The sequence below is a fragment of the Heterocephalus glaber genome, unplaced genomic scaffold (genome assembly GCF_053883595.1).
Source record: "Heterocephalus glaber isolate CG9 unplaced genomic scaffold, H.glaber_assembly_v1.0 deba00000738, whole genome shotgun sequence".
NCBI classification, from domain to species: Eukaryota; Metazoa; Chordata; class Mammalia; order Rodentia; family Bathyergidae; genus Heterocephalus; species Heterocephalus glaber.
The window spans coordinates 860,343-887,120 of record NW_028258161.1 but is presented as its reverse complement, the minus strand read 5'-3'; the positions used below and the strand labels follow the sequence as shown (position 1 = coordinate 887,120).

Sequence of the window (26,778 nt, the reverse complement as noted above, 5' to 3'; positions counted from 1 at the left end):
TTCCTTTCTTTCTGCAACAGGCCTGGATGTGACGGATTTGGCCAATGGTTTTCCTCCCCAGCTTCCTCAGCCCCAACTTGTGGTGACATTTCCTACCACTGTTGTACTAGGTGTCACCTGTTTGGCAGCTTCTCTCAGCTGAGTGTATGTGGCCGCAGGTGCCATGTGAACACTGATGGGGTCTGACAGCCCTAGACGCCAGCTGCCTGCATGAAGCCTGCCCAATTGCCACTTTCTCTGTGAGTAAGATGCTGCCCATGGAATGACCGATACAGAAACAAGAAACTAGGTGACCGGAAAGCTGAGACAAGTCCTACTAAGTGGCATTCTGGGCCCTATGGTTTTGAAATAATTGGGAGTGATAGAATAAAAACAAGAGGGTGGGGGGAGTCTTGTTTTCTTACACTGATGCCCTGCGGACTGTACATCTGACTGGCTGCAAGTCCGTCACTGTATCCTCCTGTCTGGCTGATAACATGGCGAAGGGTATCCACCTAAACAGAGAACAACAACAGAGAAGAAATTAGGTCAACAGATGTCAAGGAAGGGAGGCACATCACTGTCTTACAGACTACCATTGGGCATGCCAGATTAATGTGATCATTCGGAGACATTCTTCTTGAGGAAGAAGTGTCCACTAGGAGGTGGTGGGGGCTCTTGCTAATACCAAATCCATCATCAGTTCTGAGTTTAGCAAGAAGTAAAGTGGTAAAGGCAAACTGGGGTTCCCAACCTTGAAACTAATTCCACAGTGCTGAATGAGATGGGAGGAGGGCAGAGGAAAGAGGATGAAGAAATTTCTCCCTCGCTCTTATTTTTCTTCCCTACAGATCATCCCATATAGCTTCTCCTTTGCAGAGTATCTGATAAAAATTAATTTTCTGTTGAAAGGAGGCATGGGCAGCCATCTCATAGAGAGCAAAAATGTGAGTAAGACTCTGATGTGTTAAGGACTTCAAAGATGGCCAATTGTTTGGTCACTCGACCCGTGTTTGACGGTATCACTTCAGATCTGTCTCCAGGTAGTTTTTCTTGAGTAAGGGGCTCAATCATTGGCCTGTTGGTCTACCCCAAGCACATAGTTCTTTCTGTCCCCCAGGCAGGGTGTGAAAGTGGACTGACATGACTCAGAACTTCCCTATAACTCTGACCCAGCATACAACTTTATGCTCTCACATCACACTTCACCTCAGGATGCCTTCCTGAGGTGTCCTAGAGGCAGCCAGTTTACAAAGGAGCGTTGAACTTTCATACCTGACTTGATTTTTGCTTTCCAACATGGACTCCCCCAGAAACTCAAGTCCACTGACCTCAGGGATAAGTGAGAAGATGACTTTAGTTAACTTGGTTTTTGAAGCTTAAAATGAAAACATAGGATGCTAACATTTTTGCCTACTCATTAATTATTTCCTTATTTTGGCAAATATTGATATGGAAAAATCAACCAATGAGAAGGAAACCTGAAAATGGAGACAGCGGACTGAACTCCTCCTCCCTTTCCCTTCAGCGAAGAAAGAATTTGCTGGTCCACTTGCCTGATACGCCGTGGTCACCTCGCCCTGAACTTGTTGGCCCTCTCTTGCCTTCCTAGTGTGAGTGACAAGCCAGAGCCAAATGCATTCCCAAAGGGCGGACAAGAGTCCCTAAAACAATGGTTGTCTTTGTTTTGGTTTGGCTGAGTTTGGTTTCCCTCTTTCTTGCTCCTTCCCTCTCTCTGGGTCAGAGCAGGGAGCCAACAGGACTGGGGGCGCTTGGACTCTTCTGCGTCCACTCGGCAGCACATTGGCTGGGTCCCTACCTGTGACTGCACGTTCGCTCCAACCTGGGCCCCTTGGTAAGAATCCCCATTGAGTGACTGCACGCTCATGAACAAATCTCCAGAGTTTGACATGTTAAAAGAACTGGAAGAACCTGGAAAGGAAAGAGTGAGGCACCTGAATCACAGAAAGGAAAAGGCTCAACCCCCGCAACTAACAGCCAAGAGGAAGAATGACATGCAAAGCAACCCCCAAATAAAAGCTAAAATAACAATAACATCAACAGAGTCTGGTTAGTAGCATGAAGAACAGAGCAAGCAATAAAGGGTGCATACTGTTGGTGTTATATGAAGCCACACCTTACTTTAAGTTGTTGATAGGGACTGCTTCCGCTTAGCAACTTCAAGTTGAGAAAGGGAACATTTATTCTTCTCAACTTAAGTTTATTGTAGATCTCTCTTTCATGCCTCTAAAATACTAGGATTGGCCAGGGGGTTATAAAACGGAGGATATGGACTTATCAACAGTTCTTCTGCCACCACAGTGGAGCACATTAGCTACTCAACAGGATTCTAAATATGCTATTGTGAAACCCATCTACTCACATGGGGAACAGCACTGGGAGGAGAGGACATAGAAGCAATGTCACACACTAGGGCTGGCCCTGGAGTATACTGACATTCATGATTTCTGCAAAGAATCTCAAGTTCCTTGCTGGGTGGCAAGAGGCCAGGGAGCCTTGAGAATTGTAAGAATACATGAGAATGATCTACTCTTCTCCGCCACCTGTCAGTGTGGAGAAGGACAAAACTGAAAAATGGGACGGGAATTCTCAAGCATGCATGAAGTATGAAATGCTGCGGACAATGATAATGATTTCTAAAGTGGGCCTCAAGAAAGGCAGTGAGCCATTTTCACATCCCAGAGATGGAGGCTTCGTCCACAGAGTCAGCCCTTGAGGTCCATCCTGGCTCTACCCAGGCTCCACTGGCTCCGCTGTGGTAAACCTGGTCCAATCTCAACCTAAACTCAAGGGCTGACAAAAGCTTAATATTATTCTAAAGGCATCGTGCAGCTCAGCGCATTAGGAAAGAAAGCTCAACGTGCAAGGTTTAGTTAAAACATGACGTTAGCCTGGAAAGGAAGAGACCTCAGGGACCCAGGTCAGCTGCATTTTTTATTTCAAACCCTACATCGCTTAAATGGCGCTCTTGCCCTGGTATTTATTCGGAGACAGCCGTCACTGGTGTGGAATCGCCCAACCATGAGTCATGCCTCAGCTCTGACACTTGTCTTGCTTTCCTCCAAGGTAAGGATCTGAGTTCTCTTAGAGAGCTGCCTGCCTCCCATGGAGAGCTGCCGCTAACCAGGGAGAGGGCTTCCCCAAAAAGGACCACTTAACAAGTGACGCATTCTATACTCTGCCCCTGTGCTTATCTGCGACACACATCATCATGCTTCAAAGGCAAGAGCCAGACAGAGACACCAGATGACTTATAAGTGCTGGGACGACCCCAAGTTAAAAATATCTCCCATTTTCTTTTTTTTTTTTCCTGTGGAATTTTCACCTACATGCAAGGCACTCGCTAACAACTTTACTATATAAACTGATCATCTATCTAGCTCTCATCTCATTCCACTTTCCCAGAGGAAAGGAAATGCTTTCTTCAGGGGGGCTGGGGGATAACACAAGTATCCACCAAAAAACTGACATTTCCATAGCTCTGCAGTATATCTTGTCTCATCGGGCATACATTTTTTTCTCACTAGTTTATCTGAAAGGAGTTAGAAGAGGTGAATCTTAACAAAGTTGGCGTAAGAACTGACTAGGTTTGGCTCATATTCAGTGAGTGGGATGAAGGCTTCGGCCCGTAACTTTCTTCCATTAATATGGTCCATAGCCTTGAAGCTATCCCCACAATGTATGGATGAAGCACGGGGTAGCACAGGTCCCACGCTCATGTTAATGTAATACCCAGGGTTCTAAATACTGGCTACAGCTCCTTCAAAATCTGTTTTGTAACCACAGAGATAAAGCCCAAATAATAAAAGCAACTGCAATAAGGGTCACAATACATGCTTGTACTTAGATGTCATCAGAAACAAGAACCCCAATTAGAATTGTTTTTATGTCATCAGACTTCTTCCTCTCCATTCCTAACAGTGCTGAGTGTGAAGCCCAGGTGTCTTATTTCTCTCCTGCACAAATGCCATGTAATAAACACATGCATTGTATGCTTGGCTGATGGTTTATTGGACATCAACACACAAACTGAGAGATGGGAGAAACCCCAAAGGGCCACACGATGCCAAGTACCATGGCATCCATGGAACCATGAAGGCATGGAAGGTGCCACTTACAAGATGTAGGCTGCAATTGACACAGATGATTTAAAAATATATGTGCATAGATAAATTGTAAGTATGTCTGGCTGCCTAATGTACACAGAGATAAATATGCGCATATAAATGTACTTCATGTACAAATGCATTTATATCAGAGAAGTAATTGCAGAAATAGTCCCCTGTGCTCCTAGCTGTGCTGTTTCAGCATTTCACTGTCTCTGTACACCTATGTATGACACTGCCAGGCTTCTGACTCTCTCATAAGTATCTAGAGGCAGTACTTGCGGTGAAGGAAGACAGCAGATGCCCCTATACCACAGCAAAGCCGAGAGAAAACCACACAAAAATCTAAACAGGGAGGGCCAGCCATATACTCCATCCAGCACTGGAAGTTTGGAAGTTGGAAAGAACTTATCATGGAGCAGATAGATTCCTGAGAAGCACATAACTCCTAGACCAAAAATGAATAGGTTCTCTTGGAGGTGCTGCGAAAACTGTCCAACAGCTGATACAATTACCTAGTTTAGGAACCTCACGGGGAGGTTGCTGTGGAGTAATCAGCAGTCACTAGAATTTTATTTTAAGATGTGCTTGGCAGATGTGTTAAAAGATCTGAATTTGGTTTAAGAATGGAGGCAAGTTGCTTATTTAAACTGCTGCACAGATATCCAGGACATGTATGCTCCTCTAGACAGAGGAGAAATAAAGGATTTCCCAGGATTCTAATGTCTTTGCTTGGGCAACGTCAAGACATGGAAATTCACTAACATCTATTTTCATTAAGCCAATTTCCCAAAGATTGCATTTCTACTTTAAAGAATCCTGAGAAAACTTAATTTTTTCAGAAAAAAACAAATGAACAAAACAAAACCCAAAAACCCAATTAATCTCATAACTCCCCCAAAGTAGAATAATAAAAATAAACCCAGAATGATAACCCTAAAGCCCATATCAGGGTTTCTCGACCTTGGTGCTATTGGCATTCAGATCAGGTAACTCTTTGCTGTGGGGAACATCTTATGTTATGCACTGTAGCATGGTTAGCCAGATGCCCTGTCCCTCTCCACTCATACCACTAATACTCTCCTTCTAAAACCGTGGCAACCAAAGATGTCCCAAGATACTACTCAATGTCCCTGGGGCTCAAATTTGTCCCTAGATGAAAATCAATGACCTAGAATAGGAATGGATTTACTTTTCACTCTTAAGACCCTGAAAGTATTTTCAAGTATTGGTTCATTATTTCTCTCTGGGCGTGCAATTTTTATAAAGTAGCTGCACAGCAAATGGCCTTAATTTCTGCAGTATAGAAATCAAGGTATCAGGTAGATGATGTGACTAGCATGATGAGAATGAGCTTCCACACCATTGGAGGCACAAAAGACAGATCTCTGTCACTAGACGCAAGCTTAATTACTTCTCTTGCCTGCTTCCAAGAAAGAGCCCTAGTTTTCATATCTCACCAAAAATAAGGGATTGAAAATGCATCACTCCAGGTCTCTTCTGAAGAAGTATGAACTTAGGTTTTTATGGTTGCTTCAATTTATCTCCATTTCTGCCTTCTTTGTTCACAACTTAACTTCCCTTTCATTCTTCCTTTTTGCCCTGTCTGTCTTGTTCAACCCTGCTGTGAGGCAGGCTAAGTGCCTCGAAATGCTTGTTGATCCCACACAGGTCCTAATCCTACAGGATCTTTACAAAGTATGCTTAAAGAAAAGGAGACCAGGTATATTTCAATAAATGGGAATTCTCAGATGTGGTCTAAGTAAAGGTATTAACACGCTGATCCCACACAGAAATCTCTGGAGGGAACAGTTCATTGCAGTAGAAACGAGCATTTACACTTAGTAGTTTCTGGAAAAAAACTTCTGCTTCAGTGTTCAGGATTTTAAAAGTTCCTTGGAGCTGGGAGAGGTGCACATAACTGTAATCTCAGCACTCTGGCAGGCTGAGGCGGCAGGATCTCAAGTTCAAGGCCAGCCTACAAATTTAATGACTTAGTGAGACCCTGTCTCGCAATAAAAAGTAAAAACGGGGTGAAGATGTAGCTCAGTGTGGAGGCCTCTGGTTCAATTCCCAGTATTGCAAAAATAAGATAAAATGTATTCCTTGGCTACTGAACTCTAAACTTCAAACTCTACCCAAATATATTTTCACATATTAACCTCTTATTTAAAATTTGTGCCGGGCACAGTGGCACACGTCTGTAATCCCACCCCTCAGAAAGCCGAGGCAGGAGGATCACTTGTGCGTTTGAGAACAGCCTGGTCTACAGTGAGTTCAAGACCATCCTGAAGTACATAGCAAGACCTTGCCTCAAAAACCCTAACTAAATAAATACATGTTGTTAATTTCAACGATCATTTCTCTTTTGAAAGTATTGAAAGGCCATATATAGCAAATATACACCCTACATAAAAACTGCAACATTTATTACTTTGTGCATTGATTTGGGTTAAGAATAGAAGAAAATACAGAAAAGCTCATTTATAACATTTCCCGTTAGGATATTGCTTTTAGGCCAGGATTTAGCTCAGTGGTGCCACACCTGCCTCACAAGTGCAAGGTCCTAAGTTGAATCCCCTGTACCAACAACAACAACAAAAAGATCTTTCTTTTAGAATCTCACATGACTGCACCTTTACAGTGGTATTTTTTGGTCTCTACTTTAGAATAAACTCTACAAAGGGTTCCTCTGCAGACTGTTTCCAACAACTTGGGCACAAATGGAAGGTGTAGCTCAAATTTTCCATAATAACTTACTCTGTGCTTAAGAGTTGTAACATGAAGTTTAAAGCACCAGAAAAATCCCTTAGAAGACTGGCATTCTGTGAGTGCCAACATAATTTTTAAACACAGAGTCGGGGGTTAAAATGTTTACTTTTCTCTTTGTAAGGGCTTTAGGGAAGAAGAAATAGTTACGGATTTAGTAATGAAGGAAGTCCACAGGGCCCTTCTAAGGACTAGTCATAAATCATACTAAGCCATCTGTGATGCAGATAAATCAGGGACAGGGAAAAAGTCATTTTGATATCTATTTTGCATTATGATAACCTTTGCAGGAGTGTTGAGTGCATTTTTTGCTAATGTTGACAGAATTGTACTTCTTCCAAAGAGACAAGTGAAAATGTCTACCTAGCAGTGCAGTTCAACTTGTGTTGTTGGGTCTGAAATGCTTAATAACTGACCAGGTGGAGAAGAAGCAAACTCCCTGGTTATTGAACCAGTTAGCCTTGATCCTTTGTCAATCATACCAGGATGGGAAGAGAAAAGAACAAAACAGAGCTTCAAACAGCAAATATGCTCCTCATAGTAACTCAAGCTGCAGAGCTGGGAAAAAGAAAATGGGGCTGAATTCTACATTGTCTTACCATGGCCATGTTTACAAAGCCCAGTTCACTGTTCGTGCATGATTTCATTTGAACAAAAGGAGATCAGAACGATATGGTGCAGACTTGGAGAAACTTATGATAACAAATTAGTGCATCTAAAAGCTCACAGAAGCTATCAGTGTATAGAGCCCTACATATCTCCAATAATCAGCCACCTTATGGTAGAAAAGGACTTGTGTCAGTAGAAAAACAGGTCAAAGATCCCAGATACTCTAAGAAATGTTAGAAAGTAGATTTGTAATCATATTATAATTAAATATATTTAAATTTTTTATTATTTTGTTGGTGTCATCAAAGTTCTTAGCTTTGCACTCCACAGCCCAAGTCAGCACAAATTGTTCCATGTGGATAGTACCATAATCTGATACTAAGCTTATTTAATAAGAAAATATTTGTTTTTCCTTTATCAAAGATAAAAGTGCACCATCCCTTCCATAGCACACAAATACTAAAGTTATATTTTCTGCATAAGTGAATTTTTTCACCATGGAAAATCAGAACTGATGACCCAAGGCATACCCAAAAATATATTATGTCCCGACTAACCTCTAGAATTAGTGATACAATGCATATTCACTAAAATAAAAATAAAACCTACAATGTAGCGCATGACTGATACAATGTCAAGAAAGCTGGAATCTGAATAATTTCTATTAATGACTGGCAATTTTCTACGTAGTTTACACAAGGAAAACCAATAAAATAAAAACAAAGAATAATCATTCTAAACCATACATGGAAACAATTGTAGCCTGGTTTTGCAGATCAGAATTTGCTAATAATATTGCTAGAATGAATATTCCTGAGTTGAATGTACGCTAACAGGTGACTGAGACATTATGTGGTGAGAACAGCAAAAATGACAAGGATAAAAACTTTACATATAAAAGACCAAATCATTGAACTCCAAGGATCTATCTCAAGCTTAAATTTAACTTCTTCATCAGAGTCTCTGAATTTAGAGATGTCATCAAAACCAAGCACTGTGTCTTCTGCCCCAAGGTAAGCAGACACATGATTGCAAACTCCCAGTCCACACCATCTTTCCAACTGTACAACACATTGTTTTTGGAGATGAAAGGAAAAACCCAAAGTGGTATCAACAATACAAGGGAAATTAAATATATAAATCAACCAATCAAAAATCTACAGAATTAAAATAAAAGCCAAACCCAGTGTAAGAAATGCAAGTATAAAAATGGAGAACAATCCCCCCAAATCAAAGAAAAAACTAACCAGCTGAGTTGGGAGTGGAGGGTGAATTAGCTTGGCTTCCATGGGCTGACACATTGGTAGCAGTGACAGCCGTTTTGGCAGCATAAATATTGGCTTCCTCTTGAAATTTACCTATGTTCTTCTTGTACCGGATTCGCTTATTTCCAAACCAGTTTGATACCTAGGGCAGTTTAAGAGAAAATAACAAACTTAACATTTCATTCTGTACAAACATTGCAGAACGAAAAGAAGAGCTTATGACAGGCACGAAGAGGTAGGCAAATCAGTCTTCTCCTCCTGATGATTTTGCAACATCAATTAAGAGATCCGAAGAGCTTTAAACAGAACAACAACATAAATTGAGATTCCCTTGTTTAACATAACTAAAATCTACCAAAACCACGGTGATCAAAAAAAATCTGCACATTTAAGTCAGGACTCTTTTAATTTAGAGCAAGCATTTTAAATTTGCTTACTACTTAATTTATGACAGTAAAATAAACATACCAGGAGAAATGCCTGTTTCTTATCAATGCTAAAGCTGACTTAGCACAATTAAAATACACAGACCTTTAAATATCTATATAAATTTATATTAACATATGGGTGCTTTCATGCATAAATTAATTTCAATTTTTTAGATGTTAAATAGCTTTCATATGGACTCAGATTCTTAGCTTCATAGTGTTATAGACTTCAGGATCAATATAACTCCACCCAATACATTTCACCGAGTATTTCCTGCAAAGTTCTGTGTTATCAACATAAGGAAAAGCTGAAACACAGAATGATTATTCCTTCAAATTCCAGGATTTAAATGTTAAAACCAATATACACAATAAACCTAATTTACTTTCATTTGTTAATTTATTTCCTTCATGTGGCTCACAGCAGCTGTCCTGGTTTGATTTGGGATCTCTGCTCCTTTATACAAAGACTTCTGCCAGAAACAAGTGGAGACATAATCAAATTCAAGTTTACCCCCATAATTTCTGCCTTGGGGTGGAAGGTTTTATACCTCATATTCCAGATGTGATTTGTGAACTGAAATGTTGTGCTTTGTATATAATTACAAAACAAACTAAGAATTTGGTGAGGGAATGGTGAATTGAGTGCACATGTACCATGGCTTATAGGAAATTATATGTATTCACCCCTTCCCCATAAAATAGCAGATAAAGAAAATTCTTGCAAAACCATTTTAAAAAAAAGTCATTGAAAATTTAAAACATAAAGCTATCCCTCAAAGTCTATGCAGGTTAGGCTACAGCAAAATGCTAAGCCTTTGTTATAAAAATCAAACTTTATCATGGTGATATTAGTAAACAAGAGAAAAAATTCAGTAACAAAATGAGTTATTTACTGAAGATCCAGAAAAGAAGTTAAACTGAAAGAGGAAGGGCATTTCTGGGTTTATTTCAGGATCACTGTACATCTAATTTCACTTTGAAATTCATGCTTTTCTTGATTTTACTTTCACTATTCATATCAATCAATCACGATTATCACTGCTCTTTGATTTATAAGTGGAATGAGAAGAGAGGAAAACAAGAGGGAAATTTTTCAGAGTGGACTGGAAGAAAAGATGAGGGCAGCTTAGAAGGACTTTCAAAGTATAAAGGAAATGTCCGAAGTTTAATTATATCATGTGTATGTGGAAAAAGATGAAATGGGGTGGGTTTGGGGGAGACCTGTTTGTGGGGCACATGTGAGAATGAGTCCCTTTTAAATAAGAACAGGAGTGGTTGGGAAGATGCTAGGTCTGTTTAGGCATTTCTTATATTGTCCACTATACAGTGAACACAGACTCAGTGTTCTCACTAATTGATTAACTGTTCAGTTGTCACAGACTAAGGGCCTAATATGTGTAGGGCACTAGGGGTGCGCACAGGACACTGTACAGGTCACAAAGAATAATGGATTTTGTGGCAAGAGTTTGATTCCCATCATGAACATGAAAAGTTCCATGAGTCTATGGTAGAGTCACTCTGAAGTCCAGTAGGAGATAGGATATGAGTTTGGTGTTTTACAAGAAAAGGCCCATCTGGAGGGATGGATATTTGTAGCTATGAGTGTGTAGAGCAGTGTGTTTGCAAGTCAAGTGCTCATGGACAGCTTGTGAAAAATGTTTCTGCACTCCACTCTTAAAGAGATTCTGATCCAGGATTCTTCAGTGAGTCGACAGAACTTACATTTCTCACACACTTCCTGGCATAGTTGATAGGCCACACTTTGAGGATCACTGGTGTGGAAGAAGGGCTCTTTAGGTGTCTAGGGAGAATGTAGTTGTTAGATGCATTTCACACAGACTTGGGTGTATGAACATATTTTGTTTGGGGCCATGACAGAATCAATAGCTTTCAGTGGATTACAAAAGAATCTGTGACTAGCAAAGAATGGCAAAGGATTGTTGGCTAAGTTGTATAGAGATGAAAACTAAAGAAAAAACAAAAGTAGTTATAGAATAGATAGACAAAGTAGACCCTCTACAAAGTGTGGCCTAAGAGAAGAGGAGGGAGCTCAGAGGGAATTGCATCAAGGCAAGGTGGGAAAATTTTTTAAAAACAGTGATTATTAAAAAGAGAGAAGAAAGACAGTAACTCCCTGTCTAGATATGGAAACTTGAAAGGATATTTAACATATGATACAATGAAGTATAATTTGTAGATTGGAAAATGAAGATCCCCCAAATTAACAGTGAATCCCCTAGAATTATACAGTTGACCTTTCTCAAAACTGTGTCCCTAACATAATGCTGGTTCTATGAATCATACTGTATTGTGTCCCATTAGGACTTGCTTAGCAATGGTGGAGCAAATTATCGCTCTTGGGAGGTGGGGGATGAGGTGATGGGGAAGGAAGAATGCAGGCCTTGGGGTGGATGGAGGAAAGAAAAAGTGATATAGTAAGCAAATAACCATTGTATTGAACAAAGTATGTGCACCTGAGTTTCTGTAATAAGAAAAGTAAAGGTTGTTGGAATAGAACAAGGCTCTACATCATCAACATCATCATCAACATCATCGTCAACATCATCATCATCATCATCATCATCATCATTATTATTATCATCATCGACTGAACCCAGGGCCTTCTTACTAAACTATATTCCCAGCTTTCTAAAATTTTTTGAGTCAAGTTTTCACTAAACATTTTATTCAGCTGTAATATAGGTTAGCTCCAGAAAGGTTCATTTTCACTTCTAGAGAGATTTGAAGTTCCGAATCCCAGACTCGGTATTCCGAGAGTAAAGTGACTTAATTCTATTTTAGAAGCAGATTCCAGGGTTTTAGGGGTGCAGCTTAAGGTTAGATCATTTGCCTAGTGTGGGTAATGCCCTGGGTTCAATCCTCAGTGCTAGGGCAAAAAAAACCTCCCGATAACTGGAATGCACTAATGTATAAGTTAACGATGTGATCCACATCTTGTGCCATTCCTCAAACATGCAGAAAGTCATAAATAAAAAAGCATCATTACTTTTTTCTTTTTTTTTGTAAACAAGGGGTCTAGATTTAGACAAGAATGGTTACTGGCCTGGAGAGTGTGTGTGTGTGTATGTGCTCCTGCATGTGCACACATCTGAAAATGATCTTCAGTGAGGGCAAAGTGCCTCAGAAGGAGGGCCTGGGTTAAAAAGGAGTCTACTCTGGAAAAATTTTTCCAAGGATGTTTGCTGCGGCTAACTGACCTACAGTTTGTTAGTCCGGCTCAGGCAATCCTTTCCTTGTAAATACCTTTGGTGGTGTTCTCCTCTATTTTGACTGGACTCGATTTTGCTTAGCTAAACACAGGTTGATACAATCAGCCCCCTGCTGGGAGTAACAGAGCCAGGATTCAATTCAGGGATGTGCAGATGCTTAGTTTATATAGAACAGCATCTACTTGGTTTGAGAAATGTTTAGTGAAGTTTCTCCTCAGAGTAGACTTCTCCATTACTTCCTTTCATCCCTTAAAGGAAACACTAGCACACTCAGTTCTCTTGCAAGTGATGTAATTCTGAGGAAAACTTACTCTGACAGATTTCAGGATTCTCACTGAAGTCTCAATGAGAGACTATGGCTGATACTTGAAGGTCAAACTGAATAAGAAGTTTGGATGGACCCTTGGAGTAGAAAAATGTAATTGTATATAAATATTGCCTCTTGTCTACTTCATATTAATGTTGAAGACTCCAGGTCTATAAAAATTTTATATCATGTATATTTCTAACTCAGTAGGTACTGGCCACAGTTACTGCATTTTGGGGGAAAGGGATCCTCAGTGACAGTTTTTGTAACCATTTCAATGCAATAATGGTGACATGGTAAAAATTCCTTCATTCTGTCTGTTATAGAGTCAGCACATCAAGAGAAGACATTTGATTGCACTTTTCTTTTTAAGGCCATAGAATGACTGGTTTCATTCATTGACTCTTAAATTCAGTGAGTAAAGAATGGACTAAGTAAGGAATTGACCAAGTTTCAAAAAATAGTATTAGAAATATAGATGGCTTTCAAAGTACATGGAAAAAACTACCCATTCAAAGCAAAGGAGTGCTCTCTGAGAAGAGCCTTATCCTTGTTTTTGTATTGGTTTCTTCCTCTTCTTCTCTCCCTTCTGCTGGGTCCTCTCACATTTTTCAGGTACTTACCTTGAAGCTCTCTTACACAGACCAAGTGCTTACCTCACTATCTTAAAACTTTGGCTAACAGACCTTACAAGGCACAGATGTTCAGTAAAGCAAGACCACCACAAAGACCCTGCCACAAGGCTCCCCTAAGGCCAGGCTGCAGGCTGGGCCTTTTGGGGTCTTCTTACCTGGGAGACCGTGATGCCACACTTCTTGGCTAGCTCCTCTTTGGCTTCCTCACTGGGGTAAGGGTTGCTGAGATGGGAATAAAAATACTCATTCAGGATCTCCGTTGCTTGCTTGTTGAAATTCCGTCTCTTCCGCCTCCATAAAGAGAAAAGGAAAGGGAACACCAAAAACGTTTACACCAAATAAATACAAGGGAGAGAACACGCTCTCTTTCTGGGAGAAGACACATTTTTGAGCAAAAGGTGAATTAGAGATTTGCAAAAGGGGCTGGATGCTGAAATCGTGAAAGGCATTTGGTCAGTATTGCATTGTGCACCAGAGAGAAGAATACATAAGATTCAGGCCATCTTGGTTTTGAATCATGGGTCAACTGGGCACCAGCAGGGTTATTTAGGTTGTCTCTCTAAGTCTCAGCTTCTTCTACTAAAAATGAGGAGTCATATTGAACTCACAGGGTTAAAGGAAAGGGGACAGAAAGCCACACACAGGAAACACTCAGCCCAGGGCCTGATATATGTCAACAGCTGAGACGCAGTGGTGACCATTTAAGGTTTAGATCTAAAATGTCCCCCCAAATTCCCAATTGTGTGGAAGATGACTAGGTCATGGGAGCACTAGATCATCAGTGGATCCACTGATGAGTTCAGTAGCTGAATATGCTATTGGTATATGTGCTGCCCAAGAGAGCATGCTGAATGTTCTATTGGGAGGTGGAGCCTGGTGGGAAGTGTGTCATTGGAGGCGGGACCTGGAAGCCTGTATTCTGGTCCCTAACTTTTCCCTTCTCTCCTTGCTTCCTGATTTCCATCCCCCTCTGCTGCCCTGTTCCTGCTTTGGAGTGCACTGACCTCAGACTGAAACCCTGAGCCTTAAAAGAAAGCTCTCCCCCTTTAAGTTGTAGGTGTCAGGTATTTTGTTGCAGTGACGGGAAAGTGACTAAGACACAAACCTTCCTACTATGTCACAGCAATCAAGTCAAGTGATTCACTTTCAGGACTAGCCAGCTAGATGGCTTATTCCTATTTACAGCTGAAAAGCCCCATTCAAAGGTCACTTAGCTGGTACATTGTTGGAGAGCCAGGATGTTAATTCAGGTCTGCCTGACTATGAAACCCAATCTCTTCCTTCTACACGAGTTGGCTCCTGGCCATTACACACAGACTCTGCAGCCACAAGTTAAAAATAAGTTATCATTTTCTCTCCATTCTATCCTCATATTTTAAAATGCAACATTTTAAAAAAGGCATCTGGGAAGAGGACAGTGAACTGACTGAAATTAACCCCCTGACTGCCTGTGCTCTTTCAAAAGGAGAAAAAGAGGACTCACTTCTTATACAGGAACAGCTGCTAAATGGTCAAACAAAAGCCCACAGAAATCGTTTTCAAATCCAGGTTGCCAAAACGAAGAAGACTACTTTCAAATCAAAGCATTTTTTGCCTTAAGAAAAAGTGTTAATTGAACTAATTTCAAGTGAGAAGCATTTCAGTGCTTCCTTCCAGCTCAGGCCTGTGGAGAGCCAGGGGACTCCAGTTCATGGCAGATCTGGCTTGCTCTCCTTGAAGTTGTAGGGTCTTCATCTTCAAATTAGCTCCCTTAGCACTTTTGTCTTTCTAGCTTCTATCAAATGCTTTTCCTTATGGAAAAGATTTCCAGAATATCTTTGGCTATGCCAGAATACAGAATTTCCCAATTTAGCCAACCGAAAGCATGGATGGCCTTGCTAGGCAGGAAATTCAGCTAATATTGTATTTTCAGGGTCCCACTTGGATTAATTAACAAAATAAAGTACCTGATTTTACCAGATGAACACCATCTGTCCATAGGTATTAACCACATCTGTCCAGATTATGCCAGGCCCAAGTCACTCTCCCGAATCACGCTGAGTTTCTGGGTCATCCAGCATCAGAAATCGGACAGATTGGATTAAAAGGCCCAAATAAAAAGTAGGCTTGTGCTAAGAGCCCTTGCTTGATGGGAATTTGAGGAAGATAGCCAAGTGGCTGATGCTGGTCTTTACATAACCTTCGTCTGCTGCTTCTCTGCCTGAGGAAGACAGTTGTTTTAGGCCTGGGGAACTGGACCCCAAAGGCTCCCCTAATTGTGAGAGTCTCCGTTCATTCATACAGTTGTTCGCATTAGCATTACAGTGTATTTTTTGGGACTCTTCCAACTGAGCTCAAAGGAAACTTCTCTGGAATGAGCTGGTGGCATGGGGATGGTGTGGACAGCTGTTCCTGCCTCACTCTGTGTTGTGTTGCACACTCTTCCCTGGGTGGTCTTCACTGTGATGGACACGCTTACCACCTCTTCCAGTACCTGCCTCAACCTATGGCCTCTGAAATTCTAAGATCAGTATATTTTTAGAGTTTCAGAAAATACAGGCCATTTACATCCAAGCTACACCTGATTTCTTGGCATAGCTTAAAGTGAGTTAGCATTTGTGATTTCAAGCCCACCAGGCACTCTGGTAGTTGAGTATCTCAGTTTGCAATGTGAGAAAAGTGGATGCTGATTAAATATTACTAGATAAAGAGTATTTTAGGGATAGAAGTCTTCTGAATCACAAGGGCACAGGAGACATTTTTTATAAAACACTTGGAATAGTGAGAAATGTAGGCATCACAGACATACACTGCTCACTACTGACTGTCACCTTCTACACTAATCCCTCTTCTAAGAGCCATTGCCCCATTTTACCACTGCAGAATCCAGGCAGCCAGCAGCAAACTGTGTTTCCAAAACTAACATCACTTTTCACCTAAATCAGTTCCATCTCCTTTGTTACCCAGTGTTGCATGATACCAGCACAGAAACAATTCATGGCGGTTGCCAATTTGTTCATTGACTCAAATATTTGAGTGCCTGATATGTGACCCAAGACCCAAGGACTGATTCTCAACACCTCTTTATTATCCTCATCAGATGGCTGACCCCAGAGAAAGCTCTGCCAGTCCCATCCTTTTGCATCTCTCTTCGTCTGCCCCTGCTCCAGTCACCACTATTTTTGAAATGGGTTTTGATGAGCCAGTTGCTGTTCCGTGATCCAGTGTAGTCCAGGAGCACCTTTTGTGACAAGGGAAGGTGCTGTCCCTGCACCGACAACACAGAAGTTATGAGCGCATGTGCTATGTGCACTTGAAATGTGGCTAGCGTAGCTGAAGAACAAAGTTCCAAAGTATTATGCATTATAATTTGATATTTAATTAATTTAAATGTAAAATCAAATAGCTATATACTAAGTAGTATAACTCTAGACTGATGCTTCCTGTAAGAGTGCCCAAGCAGCTCAACTATGAGACACCACAGAAAGCACAAAATGTCTACGATGACCTATTTTGTTCTGCTTCATGATACACAAATACTCACCTTCAAATGAGAAGGTTCTTTTGAGTATCTGCATAACATGCAGAAGGTATTTCACACTTAGGGTCTCTGGCTCCCGTCTAGAGACTGCAGAGTCTGAGGTGCTAGTTCCCTACAGAGTTTGTACTGATTCAGCTCATGTTCTAAGGAATCATCAGAGTAGTTTTCTTTCCTTTTTTTTTTTTTTTCTGGTACTGGGGATTGAACTTGGGACCTTGCGCTTGCGATGCAGGTGGCAGAACTACTGAGCTAAATCCCCGGGCCAGAGCAGTTTTCTTAAACCATGAATTCATTCATGGGATGATGATGTACATAACAACAGATAATATGGCAATCATTAGTATTATAGCTGAATAATGGCCTGAATACAATGTGCCAAACACTATACCAAGTTTTTCATATAATACTATTTATTTCTGTTTACAGAATTATTCCCATTTTACAAATACAAAACCTGAGCGTTTTGGAGGATGAGACACTTATCATCAGGCTTGTGGAAAGAATCTGAACCAATGCTAGAACTTAGACAGTATTTTCCTACAGTCTCTCCCTGAGTTTCTTCATTTTAACAGGGCAGATTCCAAATCTTCACTGGTAGAGCTAAGTCTTTCCAGTGATCCATCCTGTTTCCTAGATCTATGCTCTGCACAATTTTTTCTAACCACATCATACATTTATCCACTAACTAAAGACTCCGGTGGCTGCCATGCACCCCTAGCTCTTCATATCTCTCTCCCACAATACTTGACCCAAGTTTACATATGGCTCTCAACTAAATGAAAACTCCACAAGGGAAGGAGCCATGTCTCGCTCGTATTTGAAACCTCTGTGTCTAACAGATAGTAAGCACTCAGGTGAGAAGTCCTTATCGAACTTGAGTTAAGTTGTTCTACTTTGCCCCTTACCCCTTTTATTTGACAAATGTCCTGCTCTTCTGGAATTCAGCACCCTCTGGCCTCTCCTTGGATCGGCTTTGCTCCAGGTGGGTTGGCTGATGGATGTACGCAGAGTGCAGCAGGCACTTTTCTGTGTATTTGTAAGATTATCTGTTTGTCCCACAAGATGATGAACTCTGTGAAGGCTGGAGCCATATTAGTATGTATTTTTGTCATCTCTGTCATTCCTAGTGGCTAATAGAGCATCTGGCCAATACTAGGGGCTCAATTTGATACATAAATAGGTTTGGATTCAGTGTCATTTGATTAGAGATTACTGGATTCCTTTCTTTTTTCTTGCCATTCTCTCCTTTGGTAATTCATTTTATCTAATCTCCTCTAACTGCACAAGTGCACAAGCATATTTCTAATAATTTGCTTATGTTATTATTCATCTTTCTAACAAAGTGCTTCAGAAAAATTCATTAAAATTTTTGGCTGAAAATCATTTAGAGGGTTTCTACGTTCTTCCCTGCTTTGAGAAAAACTCTGTAGTCCTGAAAAAACTTACCAAGCTGACGGTACTGTGCTTGGTGCATAGCAGGAGATAACTGACAATGAATGAGTGAGGGAAGGAATGAGTGGAATTTTTACATTGCATTTTCCTGGCATAGTTAATATAAGGAAGAGAAAGGACGTGACCTGAACACAACACACCTCAGCTAAGTGCTTGGTCAAGAACTGCGGTGGGCAGAATGCTACTGACCCCAACCCTGGTGTATGCGTCTTCATGCACTAGTGCCTGGAGTGGTGAACGCGATGGCCTATAACTCCTGCAATTAGTTACTATCAGTTCACTTTGAGAAAATAAAAGAGGAGACCTGGTGAAAGCTACAATTAGAGAGCCTTCTGAAGGATTGGTGTTCAGGAAGAAAAGAATCAACGCTGTGGGGTGTGTCATGGAGAAGGGTGGCCTCTAGGAACTGGGGCTCTCTAGCCTGTTGTCCCCAAGAACCCCTCCTGCCAACCAGACGGAGCTTGGAAGAGGACCCTGAGCTTCAGATTCAATCTCAACCTCAGAAGACACCTTGATCAGAGCTGTGAGGATACTAGAGCAGAAGACCTGGCTGAGCCAGAACCAAACCCCTGACCAATAGAAACTGGGAAATAATAAACCTGGGAGGTGATCTGCTCCATAACACTAATAGAAGGCGTGTTTCACAACAAAGTAGTAGCAATCAATTCCGCAAACCTATTAGATTACAAAGACTAATCCTTTTACTAAATAAAGTCCTCTTTGTATTTTATTTGTCTTCCCTGAAGTTTTTTTATTATTTCTTTTTTTGGATGAGGCCCTGTCCATCGGACTCATGCAGCACATGAGTATGGACAGTGAGTACTGTATGTCTTTTTTACTAACTTTTTCTTGGCTCTCTTTCCCAATTATAGTTAGAGACATGAAAGAAACGATATGAATTTTCTAATCAGGAAGTCTGGGCAAACATTTGTTTGTGAGCTGGGAAAGCCATTTGCTCAGCCTTGGGCTGGCATTTATGGTGATGCTGTTTTGTGGATAATAAATATAGCTGCAAAATAAAATGATAATAACAATGATAGTAGGTGAATTGTTTCAGTTTCGGATCTTGGCTGAGGCACAATGATTCAAAGGTTGTGAGGAAAGCAAGAAAGAGACCCTGTCTTAAAGAAATTATCCCTCTGGTGCCAACTGGAACAATCCAGGCTGAGGCTGGTGGAAGTGAAAGGAACTATGCACAAAGCTCACCTCGTCTGGTGTTTTTTAGAGTCTGACCTTCAGCTAGGCACAGAGAATTACTGCAAGAAGAAATCCAAGGAGACAATGATTCTGCTCCATCTTTCCTACCAATTTCATTCTTGAAAGGAGCTCAGTCTGGATCCAAATTTTTGTTTCTTTTTCACTATCTGCCAACATAAATACCAACTCCAGCATTGTAACTAGGGGGCTTTCCATGGGGATTTGTGCAACACATGCAGTGTGGTGGTGTCTGCAGCACTAAGAAGGACCCAGAGTGAGCACTTGTACCTGGCACCACGTGGATCGGTGCACATTAAAAAGCCAGGCTAGTGGCAGGCTGTGGGGCGAGGGAGATGCACAGAGGGTCCTGCGGCAGGGTGATCTCGCCTACTCCCCTCCGTCACTTATCTCAGCTGGGAAAAACTGTCTTTGTTTTCATTTCTCTTGACTTTATGACCCAGACTTACATTCTTCTCACTGGCATGCTCATTTTGTATTTCATACAACCCAAAATACCTCGAATAAATGGGAGGTTAGGAGATGATGCCAGGAGCTTTGGAGAGGTCCCTGGATTGTAAAGGCTACAACGGTGAAGGGAGAGAAATAAATGCAGCTAGGAGAGCTGAATAGTACATGATTCAGGGAGGAAAATCCAAACAGGAACAGGGAATCTTTCTGTCTGACCGAGAAAGGACAAAACTGTAGAGCATACATGGTATACTGATTTAACATAGCAAATATTCTGTATAAAAATCATAGATTGAGACGACTTTCAGCTACGGAAATAGTGAATGATGGCATATGGATTCCTAAGAGATGACTGATTCGAGATGAACTGTAGATCACAACACATCCCCATATTCTGAGATGTGTTTTCTGGACCAGTTATCAAAATGTTTCTCTAGAGTAGACCAAAGATATGATTATCACCTTCCTCCATGCTAGATAACAGAAGCAAAAATAACTTAAAGGGTTTACATACATCCGTTGCTCTACAGAGGGGAAGCAGAAACTGATGACTTGTTCTTTGTTCTCAGTTCTCTGGTTTTTAAAAAGGACCTTTCTATCCATGTTTCCTTCAACTGAATGCTTTGAACTCACAAGTAAGGTCATGAGCCACGATGCCAGACAGAAATCATCAGCCCAGCTGGGCCCATGCCAGACCACCTCCTTGCTCCTCTATGCCCAAGAGACACTGTCTTGCTCCTCTGTGTACTTCTAAAACTAAGTGGGACTATGGAGCATGGTAACCTAACAAATCCTTCTTGAACTGAACTGCATACACCTTCTATCCATTTTATATTCTGTGGAAAGAATCCTAGCTTTCAAACAAAAATGACCCACTTGGAGGAAGTGTTCCTACAGCCTTCGAGGACAATGATAAGGGACCGAACCATAGTATGAAATACACTTATAAGAGTGGCACTCGGTGCTCTGAGAATGAAAGATCCTGCTTCCTCTGTCACTGTAGCTGTCATCCTTGCTGCCTGCCCAGTTGGTAGCAAGGGGGATAAAACTCTCCCCTCCAATCACATTCTTTCCTGGCAGTACTCTGTCTCAGAGCTTGCCTTTACCAGGACCAGAATCATCCTCTGGTCACTGTTTGGCTCAGCACCCAACATGGCACAGTGGCGCATTTCTAGAGGGCCAGCCCATGGACTCCAACCCTGGCCAGGTCAGTGATTCTCCAGGAGACGGGGCAGCCCTGCCGGGGACTCACCGTGCATCCAGAAACCGGGAGCGCAGGATCATGACGGCCTCACACGTGCTCTGCTTGAGCTGCATCTGGATGGAGCTGAACTTGCGATGGATGATGCTGACCATCCGCTCGATCTCCTTGGGCGAGATGGGCCTGGTCCGGCTTTGTTCTCGCAGGAGATTCATCACATGGGTGGTGAACTCATTGCATGCCTGCAGGGTCAGAAGAATAAAAACGGGGTGGACTGAGGACCCAGGGGTTAGCACACAGCGGGTCCACGGTGCGAGGCTGGGTGGGCTTTTCCAGAAACTTGTACAGATAAAGAAAGCTAGGAGAGCTCATGGTATTTTGACAGAATAAATGGCTGCCTGAAATTTCCTGTTATCCAAGTTTGGGCTCTAAGTTTTGGTCATGATTTTAATTTTTTTTCTAATCTTTTTCCCCCCATGATTTTACTACCATGAAAGATGAGAATAAAAAAATCCTAGAATAAAACATATTTCAGCACCTTTTGCCCCAGTGTTAACAGCAAAAGAGCTGGAGTCAGATAAATCATAAGCCTTCTGCCTTTCTCATTATCTCTGCTATGGGAGAGTTCCAAATATTCAATTTGGGGGTGCATAAACAGCCAAGTGAGTTTAAGTAGATTCGTGGAATTAAAAGCTTTGATAAATCCTTCTGGGAGACTCCTCATCGATACAGTTCTAGTTTTCTTTAAGGAAGCCCTCCTGTAGTGACCTTATGAAGATCTGGTATGTCTCTAACACAAAGGGAAGCTGTCTCCAGAGACCTATAAAAATAGCATCAAAACATGATTTAGAAGATCCAGGAACTATCTTTTCAGGAATAAAAATTCTTGGGCTGTACACCAACATACTATACAGTACCAGCTCTGGAAGTGAAGTTGGAAATCAAATTTCTCTATCTCCTTCTTTTACAGTTGGGAAAACTGTGGCCCAGGAAGATGAAGGGACTTTTCCTCTGGCATAGCGTAAGCAAGAAAAACAGAAGCAGGGCCCAAAGGCTCCATGTCACAGGCCAGGGACATCTAAGCCTCTACCTGTTCCTCTGAAAACCACTGCCCTCTCCTTTAACTATTATTACTTAGCATCTGTAGTCTGATTTCTTTCTCTGAACATTCAGTAAAATATCTATCCACAGATTAACTCACAGCAATGCTGTAAAGCTGTATTAGATTTGTAATGAAAAAGGCAAGATGATGCTTTGGGAATTGAAGAACGAAGGGCTGAAAGGGCTCCAACTTAATATTAACAGCAGAACATGCTCATTATTGACAATATTGTGTTGTGGTTGTTTTTACAGCATGAAGTCCCTTCATATGTCAATAATGCAGTAACAGTAATAGCTGCGCACATTCACTGATGATTTATCTAAGAAACCCTTTGGGTGGTCAAAGGTTCGCAGGCAGATGCATCTCCCGGGGTGGGTCTGAACTGGAGAGGGGGAGGCCTGGTGGGGACCTGCCTCCGTGGACACTGGGGCAAATCCTTTCATTACGCCATGCCTCCTTCTATTTATCTGAGTGGACATAGTCAGCTCTAACCCTTAGCACATATGATGGTGCCCATGCCCTTGTGCATAAGGACCTGTAGATGGACAACGTCACTCTCATGGACACAGCAAGAGGCCGAGTAAGAGCACAGACTGCTTGGGTCCCTGCCTGGGCCACTCAGGCAGCAGTGCGATCTCCAGAGTTCCTTAACGTCTTTGTGCCTGTTTTTCCTTATTTGTGAAATGGGAAAGATAATTCCCATCTTAGAGGATGCAGAAGAGATTAAATGTGTTACTCTGAGTGTGCCTGGCCTTACAAATTCATGTCATAATTACGGCTTCAAAATTTAGATAACGTGGGTGGGCTGGGGATATAGCTTGGTGGCAGAGCATTTTCCTGGCATACAGGAAGCCCTGGATTCAATCCCCAGCACTATTTTAAAAAAATAGATATGGATACATACTGTTTTGCTCTCCACTCAGAAAAGTGCTACAGAAACACACAAGATTTGTACACACACGTATTCCCTACCCATCCTCAACCCCCAGAGGTGTACAACAAAGAGAGGGAGACAAAACCCAGAGTCAAGTCAGCTGAGAGCCTGAGGCCACTGGATGGAGCGTGAGGCTGAAGCAGCACGGAGCAAGCAGCAAGCATTTCTGCCTCTCTGCTAGGGAAAGGCACCCTCCTGCTGGGCCCCAGCCTCCCCACCTCCACGGGGCTGCCAGGAGGAGGGGCTGGATGCCAGGAGTTGTTGTCAAGAGCGCCAGCTCTCAGCTGGGAGGCCACAGTGCTCGGCTAATAATAATGTGCTTCATTACGGTGAATAAAAATACGCACAATCTCTGATGTGTAGTCAGGGCATTTTGTCCCGGAGCCCTTTCTGCTCTGCAATAAACAGACAGCAGAGTCTTCTCACCCACTGCTGAGCCAGAGCAAAGCAGCTGCGAAACAGCTGCTCAGGAAGACACCACAGAGAGCAAGGAGTTCCAAGTCCAGTTAGATGGATAGAACGCAATGATCTGGATTCCCCAGAACCTGGCCCTCCCGCAGCTTCTTCTCTGTTCCCCCACACTGGGCCCTGTTGGAACGGCTGCTCTCTTTCATCAGGCATTCATTCACACTGGGACCGGAAGAGGACTATACAGGGGTGAAACCATCGAATACACAGAATCCTCCCAGGTGCAGGTGTGTGCTGTAGACTGTCAGGTACGGGATGTTCTAAAGCTCAAGCTGCCCCTCCAGGCCAGAGGGAAAAGGGGGGCATCCCAGGTTCTAGACAAGGGTGTTTTGGGGGACAGCAAAGTAAAGAGACACCTTTGCAGAGAACCTCCCGAGGTCCCAGATGGTAAGCTCATGTCCTACCCTTTCTACCAGTCATTTTCCTTTAGGCTTCAAGTTGGATTTGGCTGCCAATCTCATCCACAAAAAGCAGAGCTCTCTTTGCTGTGCACTAAATTAATCCAGCTCAGTTCCACATTAGATATTTAGCCCTGTCTATCCCCCAATGGCATTATTTGTAAAAGCTGAAGAACTCTGCAAAGCTACAAGAAGTTCATTTTTATAAATAGCCCGTGGAATTAATTTCCGGTTCCTGACACCCTGGTTCCATCTATTGGAATACGCTGGCTCTTAACTACTTCAGCTACCACTACGACCTGCTGAAAACGTGTTTTACCAATCTCATTTAATGGAGAAAACAATTTTCTTCTTTTCTTTTTAATGAAAGCCTCTAGAAGCTTCTTTATTTAATAACCACAGCGACGGAATGAGGTAGGTTGTTCTGGAGTGCTGGGGGTGAGCGAGCTATGACGGTTAATTATTGTGTGGTAATCTGCCACTTCCACAGCAAAAATAAAACAAAACAGACGAAAGCAGCAGATTCGACTGGTAAACACTCAATTTGGTAATTTCACAGAGCTACTACTAAAACAGAGTGCCATTTCATTTGACTGAGGTTTTTTACTTTTAAAAATGTCCCCATGAGGAACTGTTCAAGAAAAGTGGATATATCTCTGAAACTAGCTAAAGGTTAATAGTACCATCTCCCTATGATCTGCTATTCATTATAATTAATAACATAACTTGCTTTAATAAACTATTAAGCAACCAGAACGTACCCAACAATATTTACTCCATCGCCAGAAAATGCCCATATAAATAAGGAAATGATGCTTTAGCATAGTCTGAAAATAATAAATACAGATGACTACTACTATTACACTTCTATAATTTGCTCGGTACTGACAAAAATTTTCTCTAAGTTCCCAATTTCTAACAGCTTTATTATTTAGAACCGTAGGTAGCCACGAGAAGTATCTAGATAGAACATTTTTATCAGTAACCTATCTTAGGTGACAGCAAACTAGCCAGAGCAGAAACAGAGAGGACAAGCTGGGCACTTTGGTGTCCTCAGAGGTCCATACTCTGTTCTTAAACACAAGCAAGCATTAAGTTCCAGAAGGGCCCTTGGGCTACAGGTCAAATACCATATTTTAGGGCAAACTCTGTCCCTCATTAGATGCATGACTTTGACCTCTATGTTGTCACCCAGATCAAAATGAAGACAATGACAGTACCTGTCTTGGGTACCAAACTTCAAAACCACCTCGGGGGAGCAATTGCAATTCTGTCGGCCAGGGTGTTTTGTAATCGGGGACATGCTATTCATGGGTATTGTTGCAATCAGAGTTTTTGCTCATTTTGGATGAGGATGGGGGAGTGACAAAGGGATTTCAGTCACGAAAACAGACACTTCTTGTGTGTTGCTGGCATCCTGAGGCTAGAACAAAGCCCGTTTTCAATCCTTTCCAACCTAACACACGTTCTAGTTTTGTGAGTGGGAGAAGTCACACCCCAGCTCCTCCTTAGCCGTTCTTTTTAGCCATGAGTTCACCTGGATAACAGGTCTAGACGGGTTGTCCGGCCAGAGCCCAGGCTTCCTGGTGACTATGAAGTAGAAAGAACCTAAAATGTCAAAAAAGAACCTTTGACGGGAATATTCCTATGTGTCTCTGAAGCTATTGAGTCAGGGCAGACTCCAACTTCTAACCGGATGGTCCTGGTGGAAGACACTGTAATGGTTCAGTGAGTTAAGGTCAGGCTCTCCCAGGATCTGGGAAATATCTACCTGAGCCAACATCCTATCAAGAACATTTGTTCTTTCCCAAGAAGGTGAAGCTCAGGCTTTCCCAGGATCTGGGAAATAGCTACAGGAGCCAACACCATATCAAGAACATTTGTTCTTTCCCATGATGAGTCATGGGCTCTGACCACAGCTTGCTTTCATTACCTCTCCTTCCACCCTCCCTACACCTTGTCTGATGTCTGAACTTCATCATGGTTGGCTTTAAGCTTCACAGCAATTTCCTTCACACAGAAGAGAGAACTTTGTAGAAAACTATTTCAAAAGTAGAGAGGAGGGTAATAATGAAACGACCTTCACTTTAAATTTTAAAATGCCTATTTCTATTTTAAATTTAAATTTGCTATTAAGTTTGCATTTGCCTTCTACCTGGACAGTCAGAGATGAACAGCAGAGGGGTTTCTATCTTTTACTTTTTCTCTCTTTTCTTTTTTGAGTCATAAAAAGCAAAGAAAAGCAAAACTAACAATTTGGTGAGAAGAAGTTCATGTAGAACTCCAGGACTGTGTTGGATCCAAAGAGGTAACAACAAACATACTTGGTAGGCAAATGGTGATAGACAGGAAATACCAGTGTTAAGGGGATCTAACATAGAAGTACTGCTCATAATAACCTGAGAAAACAGTGCTGATGTACACATTAGCACACATGTGGGAGCAGGCGGGGGTTCTCTGAAGGAAGCTCTGTTCTATTATCTTGCATTCGTCCACTGCTTTGTAATTTTTTTTTTTTTTGATACCGGGGATGAAACTCGGGTCCTTGCACTTGCACAGCAGGCAGCGGAACCGCTGAGCTAAATCCCTGGCGGCCGACTGCTTTGTAATTTAAAGCCTTTCTTATATTTTCCTTCATTTGCTCTTCACAGCCTGGCCTGCAAATTCACGGCTCTTTCTCACATGC

The 26,778-nt window shown here is 41.9% G+C and overlaps 1 protein-coding gene across 6 annotated transcripts in view; it reads right to left on the bottom strand.

The window, feature by feature from the left end:
* The window catches only part of Pbx1 (PBX homeobox 1), a 307,106-nt gene that overhangs the window by 60,031 nt on the left and 220,297 nt on the right, over positions 1-26,778 (bottom strand). For 3 of the 6 annotated variants that reach the window (XM_021244716.2, XM_021244717.2, XM_004865179.4), the window contains 5 exons: positions 21,242-21,432; positions 13,508-13,643; positions 8,732-8,891; positions 1,799-1,911; positions 405-494 (listed from right to left, as the gene is read on the bottom strand). In XM_021244716.2, coding sequence (XP_021100375.1) covers positions 405-494; positions 1,799-1,911; positions 8,732-8,891; positions 13,508-13,643; positions 21,242-21,432 — 690 coding nt within the window. The remainder of the gene's footprint in view (positions 1-404; positions 495-1,798; positions 1,912-8,731; positions 8,892-13,507; positions 13,644-21,241; positions 21,433-26,778) is intronic. The other 3 variants (XM_021244719.2, XM_021244718.2, XM_087206822.1) reach the window with 2 other exon arrangements.